The 12,238-nt window shown below is 37.5% G+C and overlaps 1 protein-coding gene and 1 pseudogene across 5 annotated transcripts in view; one reads left to right on the top strand and one right to left on the bottom strand.

Moving 5' to 3' along the window:
- NCOA3 (nuclear receptor coactivator 3) overlaps nt 1–12,238 on the top strand; it is a 118,454-nt gene that overhangs the window by 79,121 nt on the left and 27,095 nt on the right. For 3 of the 5 annotated variants that reach the window (XM_029221364.1, XM_029221365.1, XM_029221360.1), the window contains 2 exons: nt 10,762–10,866; nt 11,739–11,911. In XM_029221364.1, coding sequence (XP_029077197.1) covers nt 10,781–10,866; nt 11,739–11,911 — 259 coding nt within the window. In that variant the 5' untranslated portion in view covers nt 10,762–10,780. Of the gene's footprint in view, nt 1–59; nt 172–10,761; nt 10,867–11,738; nt 11,912–12,238 lie in introns of those variants that run through there. The other 2 variants (XM_029221361.1, XM_029221363.1) reach the window with 2 other exon arrangements.
- On the bottom strand, nt 7,455–7,973 carry LOC114894565 (annotated as a pseudogene).

The raw sequence follows: 12,238 nt of genomic DNA, 5'->3' as shown, positions 1-12,238 counted from the left end.
CCCCCCCCCCCCCCCCGTTGTCTTTTTTATTGTATCATAGTACATCAGCCGTGAAGGATTCAAACCCTTGAGTTTTATTTTGATAGATACCTTGAAGCCACCATATTTTTTGGAATGGGAATATCCAAGTGAAAAATGACATGTCAGAAGGAAGCAGAACTGTTCTACAAGGTATTTAGCCCCTTCCCCCCAATCTTCTCTATATTTTAGGAATATTGTAGTTGGTCAAAAGTACATCTAATGGGATGGGAAGGAAAAGGAGAACTGGAGTTGGAAAAAGGAACAAGGGGAATGGTGGTAGTAGGAGTGAAAAGAGAGAGGAAAGAGTTTGTAATAAAAGTCTCTTACAAGTTTTTATTATGGTTTAGAGCTTATAGCGTAGAAAGTAGAAACAGAAAAGTGTACAAGAGTAGAGTGTAGTGTGTAAAATGTTGTAATAAACTATGGAAAATGCATTAGGATAAAGAAGGGATAACTTTTTCTAATTGGAGAGTTGGGAATGGTCTCACCAGAGGTGACAGTTGAGTTTGATCTTGAAGGATGACTAGGTATTCTAGTATTCTAGATAAAAGAGGGATGAAGGGGAGATCTAAAAGGAAATAAATGACTTAAGGTTACATACAAATAGGAAATGTTTCCATATCTTCTGTCAAAATCTCTTTTAGCACAAGCCACTTGGGTAGTGGAGGTGGTGGTGAGGAAGAAGTACAACTAGATAGTATGTTGTTCAGGAATGAAGCCAAAATGAGGTTTACGAACTTGGGGTTTAGGTCTGTTCCTGTGAATGAGAGAGATTCAGCGTGTTACATTGTAAGAGTCACTGTAACCTTTAAAACAGCTAAAGAATTACCCAGCTAGTTAGTATGCTGTCAGGAGAGGGTAATTTGATTTCAGTGGAATTGGCTTGCTTATTAACTCCCTCTGCACAGTGTGTATTTGTGAACTTCAACTCTGTTGCTCATGTAGAGGTTGAGAAGTCTCTTGGCAACAAGCTTCCAGTTGTAGCTAACACTTGCCTTGGCTAATTGGTACGCCCAGTTCTGGTACTAGAACCTCTGGGGAGTTTGTGTTTGAGTTCAGTGTCATCAGGCTTAAACCGGAGCATAAATGTAAAGGGGCTTTGGGGTCATCCTGTTGATTGAGAATGAAAAGGCAAGACATACAACAGGAGAAGGGAGAATGAAACCTTGTGGATGAAATAGCTGTTAATTCACGTTTGGATGCCTCTCAGCTCAACTTATGTATTAAAAATAAGATATTTTATTGCTCCCTGCTAGCCCTTTTCCAAATTTGCAGACATTATTAACTAAAGATAGAGGAAAAGAATGACCAGGACCTGAGATTTACACTGTTTTCTGGCATATGTCTACACCAAGGTAGTTTATTGTAGATACTGTTTATATGCATTTTCTCTGTTTTCAAAAAAACTGTATGCTGGTAGATTTCCTATCAGCTGTGCCTTCATTTTAACACTTACCAAATAATGTTGTTATAATTGTATGTTCCTCTCTTCTGCTTGCCTGAGAGTTCTAGCAATGTGTGGTGTCATTTATCTCTCTTTCCTGGTCCTCAAATGGTCTGGGCATGCAAATGTTTGAACGGAAATGGAATTAAATTTAAAAAATGGATTGCATTAGGTGGTTCATACTTTATCCTACTAAACATGACAGGTTATGAACAACACAACAAAAGGATATTGCAAGTTAGCTTTTATTTGAAACTACCCCCCCCGCCTTGTCTCCTTTCAGTTCTTATCCTTTATACCAGGGTTGAATTAAAACATAAAGGTAGGAGATACTCACTGGAAGAGTCATCTGGTTGGTGAGGAAATGTCCATAGTGGCTCCATGTTTATTGACTTTTCTTCCCCTGCCTCCTCTTGTCCCCTAAACACACACAGGTTCTATTTTGTGTCCTTTCTTTGCTCCATGGTGCTGGTTCTCTTGGAGCTGCACAGAAGATTGAAATAAACCTCTCATTTTATATTTTGGAAAATATAATCTTGTAGGATTAAGCCTAACTGGTGATGACTATATACTAAAATTGTCTTTTGAGTAAGAGCATCAATTTGCAACTTGTATTTTGGGTAGTTCGTTTATGTATGGATGTCTCATAAATCTTTCCCGAGGGTAATTTTTTTTCTAATTGGCTTTGATCAGCCTCTGCTTTTACATAATGCTTCAAGCAGTTTTTGGTAAATCAGTTCAAATCCACAGTTGTATGAAAATTTCCTTAAGTTACTGGGATTCTCAGGAGACACCCAGAAATACTCCCTAATTGGCGTATTTAATCATACCTTATATAAATCAGGCAAACAAGCCTGATGAATAAACTGAATTACTGGGGGGATATTCAAAAGTTCTTGGCTCCAGCATTTAATCTTAGAAAACCCAAGAATGAAAATATTTGACAGATTATTTTGGGTATAGTTAATGTTTTTCTGATCTAAGTTTCCTTCTTGCCATGTAAGCCACTAACTGTTGGTTTCAGTTGGAAATAAAGGTCATGGTTAATAGTAGACCACCTCAGAGGGCCATTTATCTGGTGATCTGTAGAGTAATGGTTGGTTTTTAGGAGCTTGAGGGGAATAGCAGCATTGGTACCTGCTGAGCTGGAGCGTCTCCTTGCCTCTGACCCTAATACTGCATGCCCCTAAACACTGCATGGAACAACTTCTCAATGTCCTTACTGATGAGCTGAGACATTTTCTGGTTAATTGGTTGGAAATGGTGTGACTCAACAGTATAAGTGGTTTATTTTTTTGGGGGGGGGTGGTGGATAAAATGCCCAAGGAACATTTGGTACATATTTTGTTGATTATAAAGTCTGAAAATATTATAATCCCAGCTCTGGTATCTAGTATCTGTGTGTGATCTAGATACTTCTTTATCTGTAAAATGAGAGTAATACATACTTTGGAGGGTCGTGAGAAATTATACAGAATATGTGATATGCCCAGCACTGTACTGCCACAAAAGTTATCTGTCCTCTTCCCTCTCCCTTACTAATTTAGGAAAGTAAAATATTTTAGTTGGTCTTCAGGCCATTTGAGATTTACTGGGTAACTTATCTCCTCCCCATTTTGGCATGGCATGGCATGGCATGGCTTTTCTTAGGGTCTCCCGGCCCCCCTGCCCAATAACTTCTTGCTCACCTGATGGACACTAGCATTGTTGATTGATGTCTCTTCCTTTTGGAAAGGGAGTACTTCCTGTATCTTTGTCCATCTGGCTAGTTTGTTGTACATAATCAAGATTTCCCATCCTGTCTTAACTGAATAACCAAAGGGAAAGCTAGTTAATGCTGCTAAGCCACATATCATCATTTTCATGGCTTTTGAGCTGGCGGATATAATTCTTTGTTGCTTTTAGAGTTAAAGCATGTTCATTTTCTAGCAGTTTATTGTGTTCTGTGCATGTCTAAGCTTAAACCTGTACCACAGCATGATTGTTTTATGTAGAAAGCCCTATATGACTTTTCCAAATAATATAGAAATAGGTAGCATATTTTGAGAGCATTGAATTTATTGTAAATTGCTATTATTCTGTATTAAAGTAGTTGTATAGAGTATGTTGCTTAAATGTAATCTTAAAGTGTGCATTGTCATATTAATATATTTAAGTAGTATAGCATAGAACTTTTAAGTAGAAATATTTTATACAAGGAAAATAATTGTAAAAATGGCTCAAGGATCTAGACAGTCCAGTTCACATTGAAGGATAGAATACATTTTGGGTCTTTGGATCCGATTCACCTGGAAGTGTGGTTGAGGTGTATCTCCAGTTTAACAGTCAGTTGGGGGACATCTCTTCATTAGCAATGCAAATTAAAACTACAATGAGGTATCGCTTCACACTGGTCAGAATGGCCATTATCAAAAGAGCTAGAAACAATAAATGCTGGAAAGGGTGTGGTGAAAAGGGAACCCTGCTACACTGTTGGTGGGAATGTAAATTGATACAGCCACTATGGAAAACAGTATGGAGGTTCCTTAAAAAACTAAAAATAGAATTACCACATGACCCAGCAATCCCAGTACTGGGCATATACCCTGAGGAAACCATAATTCAGAAAGAGACATGCACCACAGTGTTCATTGCAGCACCATTTACAATAGCCAGGTCATGGAACCAGCCTAAATGTCCATCGACAGATGAGTGGATAAAGAAGATGTGGCACATATATACAATGGAATGTTACTCAGCCATAAAAAGAAATGAAATTGAGTTATTTGTAGTGAGGTGGATGGACCTAGAGTCTGTCATACAGAGTGAAGTAAGTCAGAAAGAAAAACAAATACCGTATGCTAATGCATATATATAGAATCTTGAAAAAAAAATACTGATGAACCTAGTTGCAGGGCAGGAATAAAGAGGTAGATATAGAGAATGGACTTGATGACATGGGGTGGGAGGGCGAAGCTGGGGCAAAGTGAGAGTAGCATCGACGTATATACACTACAGAATGTAAAACAGTTGGCTGGTGAGAAGCAGCCGCATAGCACAGGGAGATCAGCCCGGTGCTTTGCGATGACCTAGAGGGGTGGGATAGGGAGGGTGGCAGGGAGGCTCAAGAGGGAAGGGATATGGGGACATGTGTATGCATATGGCTGATTTGCTTTGTTGTGCAACAGAAACTAACATGGTTTTGTGAAGCAATTATACTCCAGTAAAGATGTAGAAAAAAAAATGTGCACACACAGAAATACATGTATGCACCTCACTATTGGATAAGAGTACAGGTTGCCCAGGGGTAGGGCAGTTATATATAGTGGTCCTAATTTCTTTTCTACTCAACTGTGTAGATGATAATCTTTAATTGTAAGGAATCAGAATTTAGAAGGGGCTCAATATTAATAGACTGTTCTTGTAGTCAGAGATACTGGGAGACTCTTGTGCTATATTATTTCCCATTTGAATATGGATTTTACCAATTCCATATATTCTTCAAACTAGATGGGTTGTAATTTAAGATGTAAAAATGTAAGCTGTACAGTTACTGATCTGTGTTTCTTAACCTTTTGAACTTATTGGCGGGGCGGAATTGATCTACTCATAGGCCTGGTGCATGTTCTGTCCCCCTCTCCCACCCTAATTCTTGACTAGTGACTGAAAATGGTCTAGATTTAGTGTGTATATGCCAAGCATTTACCTTTCATACCTTCAAAAGAATAATTTACCAAACTAGATAATATATCCCCCCAGATAAATATAGTTTGAGTCTGGCTCCACCAGTGAGTAGACAACAGACTTGGCAAGTAAAACAAATGCTATTTATACTTTTTTCTGTTCATAACTAATACTAATGCAAAATAAATAGAAAACTGTACATAAAGAATTTGTCATAGTCATCTGTGCTCAGGAATTATTATATTATTGTATATGCTGAAACTATTTTTTGGGGGGTGTGGGAAATGCTTCTGTTTATTATTTCTAATGTTGCACATTTTCTTCAGCCAAATGAAATTTAAAGGATGTATTTATTCTACTTTGATTTTTTTGTTATACAGTATTTTGTCATTCAAACTTGGACATCATGTGGTTTTTTACGCATGGTACAGTGATTGTAGTACCAAGGTTTGTCCCTATCTAAGAACTAGAAAAAGAAATCTGTCAAGCCTGTTCCTAAAAAAATAGAATGTGAAAATTATTTTATTTCTTAGTTATATTGATATCTTCATGTTTGAGTAAACACCACTACCGTGGTTTTACTTTTTATTTTTCTATTTTTTAAATATGTATTTATTTATTTATTTTGGCTGTGCCGGGTCTTAGTTGTGGCACGCGGGATCTTTAGTTGCAGCCTGCGAACTCGTAGTTGCAGCATGTGTGTGGGATCTAGTTCCCCGACCAGGGATCGAACCCGGGCCCCCTGCATTGGGAGCGTGGATTCTTACCCAGTGGACCTACCAGGGAAGTCCCACTACTGTGGTTTTAAATTAGGATCTTGCATTGGTACATTTCTGGATAATTACCTCTGTTACTAGAGATCATTGGACTCTGTGAAACAGTAAACTTGGTAGCATGTAGACTGCACAGTCATGTGCACATTATAGCTTGTTGTTCTGCCACATCAAGAGAAGGGGCCACATGTGTATTTGGACATAGGTAGACATATTTAGGTTTCTCTTATGTGCACATAAACATTGACTTAACATGAATGACATGTATGCACTTCTGGTTTACATGATAATTGTGATTATTTTTTTTCATACTAAGATTGTCATGGTTTTGATTCTCTATTGATGTAATTTACGTCTCTAAAATTCATTTCAGTGACATCCTATATCAACCATAGCAGTAAAAATTTTAAAAGTTTAAAGTAACCTTTGAACTTTTATAGAAATCAGAATGGAGGAAAATCTGTTTTATAAAATATGACTTGATAAGTTGAATGTTCCATTTACTCAGTACTTTTCAAGGCATACTTATTGATCACCTCTTATATGCTAGGCACCTTAAACTGTACTGGAGATTCAGCTTATGTGTAACAGCAAGGTAAGGGAATAATACTGAGAACATAGAATAAATTATGTCTTTCAAATTAAATGCTGTTATCCACTAAAGAGTTCATTACTCAGTTTTGAGGATTCAGCTTGTGTTTAACGTCAAAGTAAGGAAATAGTATCTAGAATGTGTGGAGTAAATTATATTTTTAAAATAAAATGCTATTACTCACTGGATGGTTGGCCACTCAATTTAAAAATAACCTTTGAATGTAACAAATATAAAACTAATTGTATTGAGTCGTGACTACTCTATTTCTGTTTTTTTTAAACTAATTTTTATTGGAGTATAGTTGCTTTACAATGTTCTATTTCTGTTCTTAAGAATCACTTTTTCTTTTTAAACATGAAAATTGGAAATCAAAACTGAACATACTTTTTTTTAAATAGATCTTTATTGGAGTATAATTGCTTCACAATACTGTGTTAGTTTATATTGTACAACAAAGTGAACCAGCCATATGCAGATGAATTTTTTAAGTGGTAACTTGAGAGCTCTGCTGCCATTAAACTTCCTTTGTAGGAAACAAGTGTCAATATGTTGTAGCTTCTTTTTAGGCAAGGTTATAATACCAATTCACACAAACCAATGTTTCTCAGTCTGGGGGTGGGGGAGGTTCCTTCCCACCCCCAGGGGTCATTTGGCAATGTCTGGATACTTTTGGTTGTGGGGAGGGGTGGTGTGCTACTGGCAGCAAGTGGGTACATACAGACCAGGGATGCTGTTCATCACCCTATGGATACACAGGAAAGTCCCTACAACCAAGAATTATCAGTCAAAAATGTCAATACTGCTGAGGTACAAAGAAACTGGCCTGTATCTAGACAGCTGGTATCAAATACAACATAATTCTGCCAAGTACAGGTTACCTCAGAAAATAGTGCGATTAATTTGATGCTTAAAACCCACTTTTAAAATCACTGGAATAAAACTCAACATTTAACGTTAGTTCATTAGTTCATGTCTTTTATTAACCAATATACAATCACTTGTCTTCTGGTTTGTTGAAACAATAGGTCAGACAACATTTGCCACAATAATGTCTGTCAAAGTGGCTGGCCATAAAAACTCCAGCACCACATTCATCTGAAGGGCGCTCCCGACGAAGGCGACTGATTTTGCCATTCTCATCCACCTTATAGTGTTTCAGGACAGCCAGCTTAACTTTCTTTCTCTTATGCTTATTCTTGGGAGTGTTGTAAGACTTCTTCCTTATCACCACCACGAAGTCTCAACACAAGATGAAGAGTGGACTCTTTTTGAATGTTGTGGTCAGACAAAGTACGTCCATCTTCCAGCTGCTTGCCAGCAAAGATCAGTCTTTGCTGGTCAGGAGGAATTACTTCCTTGTCCTGGATCTTGGCCTTTTTGTTTTCTGTTGTATCCGAGGGTTCGATCTCGAGAGTGATGGTCTTCCCCGTCAGGGTCTTCATGAAAATCTGCATATTGGCGGTGGTGCCACCGCAGATGGTGGATCCGAAAAGATGAACATACTTTTAACTTTATTTGGAAATAATTTTAAAGTTAAAGCAAAGTTGCAAGAGAAAGAATAGTACAAAGAATTTTAAAATTTCTGCCCAGCTGAGATTCAACCAGTGTCAACAATTTGCTGGCCTCCTTTCTTTTCTCTTCTTCCCTTCCCCTCCTCTTCTCCTGTTACTCACTCACTCACTTACTTGTATGTAATCCCCCCCCAACATTGGAGGGTCCTTTGTGTACATAATGGCTTTTTTGTCCTAAAAACTAAGAATAGGGATAGTCTCTTAAATAACCACAGTACAGAAATAAACTTCAGTAAATTTAACATTGGTAAAATACTTTATCTATTGTCCATATTCTAAATTTTGTTAGTTGATCCAATAGTGTCGTTTATAGCATTTTCCCCCTCTAGTACAGGATCCAGTATAGGATCAAATATTGCATTTAATTGTCATTTCTCTTTAGCTTCCTTTAATCTGGAATACTTAAAGACTTTGTCTTTTATGACATTGTCATTTTTGAAGAATATAGTATTGTGGCATTGTGGGATCTGGTTACACTTTATTTTTAAATGTTATTTTTAAAAATTTATTTGGCTGCATCGGGTCTTAGTTGTGGCAAGCGGGCTCCTTAGAGTTGTGGCAGGGAGGCTTCTTAGTTGCAGCTCCAGGGCTCCTTGGTTGCAGCACATGGGCTCCTTAGTTGTGGCACGCTGGCTCCTTAGTTGTGGCACACTGGCTCCTTAGTTGTGGCATGCAAACTCTTAGTTGTAGCACGCATGTGGGATTTAGTTCCCTGACCAGGGATCGAACCTGGGCCCCCTGCATTGGAAGCGCAGAGTCTTATCCACTGTGCCACCAGGGAAGTCCCCGTGGTTACACTTTAAAATCATGACATTAAGCCACATTAGTGGGGGCTTCCTTAAGCCACATTAGTGGGGGCTTCCTTGATGGTGCAGTGGTTAAGAATCCACCTGCCAATGCAGGGGACACGGGTTCTAGCCCTGGTCTAGGAAGATCCCACATGCTGCGGAGCAGCTAAGCCCGTGCGCCACAGCTGCTGAGCCTGCGCTCTAGAGCCTGCGAGCCACAACTACCGAGGCCCATGCGCCTAGAGCCTGTGCTCTGCAACAAGAGAAGCCACTGCAGTGAGACGATGGTGCACCGCAACGAAGAGTAGCCCCTGCTCGTTGCAACCAGAGAAAGCCTGTGCACAGCAGTGAAGACCCAACACAGCCAAAAATAAATAAATAAGTAAACAAGTAAATAAATAAGCAAGCCACATTAGTGAAAGTTATTTTAAGTTCTTTTCTCTTTTATTTTAACTTATGTTGTGAGAAAAAAACCACACCAAGTTCTTAAAACGTATCAGCTTTTCAGCCTCTACATTTTACTATCAAAATTATTGGTAGAATAAATTTCGTTGGTGTTTAATTCATACCTAGAATATCTGAAAGATGATAATGTAATCTAAAACTTCCCATTTTGATTTTTTAAAGCTACATATTTTAAGTTTGATGAGGATCTTGTGTAAAATTTTGCATTTCTATTTGTCTCTCATCCTGGCAGTATTGTGCCACCTAGTGGAAATTTATGTCCTTCAATGTATGTCTCAGACTAGATGGAATGCAAGATGCATTTTAACAAACGAAGAAAAAGTATTTTGGAGTGTTTGAACTTCTCCGTTGACTTGCAGTTCTTTTTTTTTTTTTTTTGACTTGCAATTCTTTATAGCAGTGATTGTCTTCGTAAACAAGAGTTTAGGACAAATAAAATTCTTGTTAAGTGAAGGCTTAGTAGATGTCTTAAAATTATGAGCCACTGAGTATTAAAATCTGCTCTTTTTTCAACAATAGCCTACATTTATTTTATCAATGCAACTTTAACTAAGGCATATTATATTTCCATCAGTTAATATTAAAATAATTGTTGTTCTGTGGATCTTCTCAAAATCCTCCCACCTGGAGTTTTATTGTTGTACATCTAATTTGTAAGCAGAAAGTATGGAGTTTACATGTTATTTACACAATCTCAGTTTATTTTGAAGTAGCAGAAGAAAAACACATTGGATGATAAATACTAAAGAAATGGTCTAAGGAAAAAATGTGCTACCTTGAAAATAGCCTGAAAATAATTTAGATATTTATCATTTGAAGACTTCTTACCAATTGACAAGATAAGATCTTATTTGTGTATAAGTAAAATTTAGGATTTTATCAGTTGGAGAGTTGACAGTCTCTTTTTCTTATTAACTATGCAGAAGATGCCTTGTTCTTTGTGAGGTATTCAATATATGCATTTTTTTACATCTTTATTGGAATATAATTGCTTTACAATGGTGTATTAGTTTCTGCTTTATAACAAAGTGAATCAGTTATACATATACATATGTTCCCATATCTCTTCCCTCTTGCGTCTCCCTCCCTCCCACCCTCCCTATCCCACCCCTCCAGGCAGTCACAAAGCACCGAGCTGATATCCCTGTGCTATGCGGCTGCTTCCCGCTAGCTAACTACCTTACGTTTGGTAAATATACGCATTTTTACTTAGTCTTGAGAAACATTTGTCCTGGGGTTGGATGGACATTCTGCATAATTAAACTGGAATATGAACTCTTGAGGTCTTCAGAACAGTTGTGTACTATAAAGAATTTTGAGAATTATCTAACCATTTAGGGAAAGCAGTTCTGAATTACAAAATGCAGCCATTCAAGCATATGACACCTTTATGAGAGTCATGAATATTTTATAATGTTTGTATCTTATTATTCTTTCTTAGTTGCTGATGTATATTCAAGATGAGCGGATTAGGAGAAAACTCCTTGGATCCACTGGCCCCTGATTCACGAAAACGCAAGTTGCCATGTGATACTCCAGGACAAGGGTAAGCAGTTTATTTCCTGATACTTCACCAAGGGCGACTCCCCCGCCTTTATTTGTTTTGAAGATACCATTTCAGCTTTCTTTATTTGCATTTTCTGGTTAGATTTGTTTGTTTTTGTCTTTGTTTAAATAATATGATTTTGCTTTGTAGTAAGTACAGTGGTACCGTGATGAGATGGGGACATTCTTATGTTATAATAGAGGCTTTATGGCTGATTCAGATAGAAATGAGAATATTATACTAACTGTGTGATATTGTAAGAAGCATTTCTCAATAGAGGACGTAAGAGTTAGGAGTAGCTCGACAAGATTATTACAAGTAAGAATCTTTAGTATCCTTTAAGAACATGTTATAAGTTGATATTTTGGCAATTGTGGGGTTTCATCATTCTTTTCCTGAATGAAGTTAGAAGTTTAAAAAATAGAAATAAAATATTCTATTTTATGCAGTGATACTTCATAGCTTTTTTAGTATTTGCCAAGGTCAATATCACTTGAATTTCACTGTGATGGTTGCAAAATAAAAAAACCTATAATTCATAAAACCTCATAATTAATAAGTAGCTATTACTGTTTTTATTATTTGTTAATTTTATTGTCTCTTCGTGGTAAAGACTATTTATCCCCATTTTCCAGATGATGAAATGAGACTAATGCCTAAGGCCACTAGGCTAACAACAGGTGGATTTGAATTTAGGTTTGCATGAATTTCAACTGTATTGTACTAGGTCTCCAAGACAATGTTTTGGTAGTCTTTATGGGCTGAATTTAGTTTGTTTATATATGAGTGTAATGGTGTTGTGTAGGTACTGATTCTGCTCATAGCTCTTTTGTGATAGGTATATTTATGGCCTTTTCCCCCCCCTCTCCCAGCCTTACCTGCAGTGGTGAAAAGTGGAGACGGGAGCAGGAGAGTAAATATATTGAAGAATTGGCTGAACTGATATCTGCTAATCTTAGTGATATTGACAACTTCAATGTCAAACCAGATAAATGTGCAATTTTAAAGGAAACAGTAAGACAGATACGTCAAATAAAAGAGCAAGGTAATACAAAGTAAGAAAACACTCAAGTCTTTTAGAAGGAACTTGTTAACTGTGTTCACATTTGCCTTTTGCTACCTGTTGCTTAGGTGGGAACTGCTGCTCCTTGAGGGCTGTCCTCTGTGGGGCTAGATGGACAGATGAGTTGACCAGCTTTGCTCTTTAGGAAACAGTCACCAGGATTGGAAGAAGGCCAGTGTTGCTCACCCTGTCACTTGTTAGGTCCCTTTCAGGAAGCAATGGGATAGTACATTTAGTAGGGAAAGAAAATTTAGAGTATCTTCTGTCCTCCTGGGTGACTTGGAAGTTTAATTTTAACCTTTAAAAACT

The sequence above is a fragment of the Monodon monoceros genome, unplaced genomic scaffold (genome assembly GCF_005190385.1).
Source record: "Monodon monoceros isolate NGI ecotype Baffin Bay Population unplaced genomic scaffold, NGI_Narwhal_1 Super_Scaffold_13, whole genome shotgun sequence".
Lineage (NCBI taxonomy): Eukaryota > Metazoa > Chordata > Mammalia > Artiodactyla > Monodontidae > Monodon > Monodon monoceros.
This window is presented reverse-complemented; position numbering and strand designations above follow the sequence as displayed.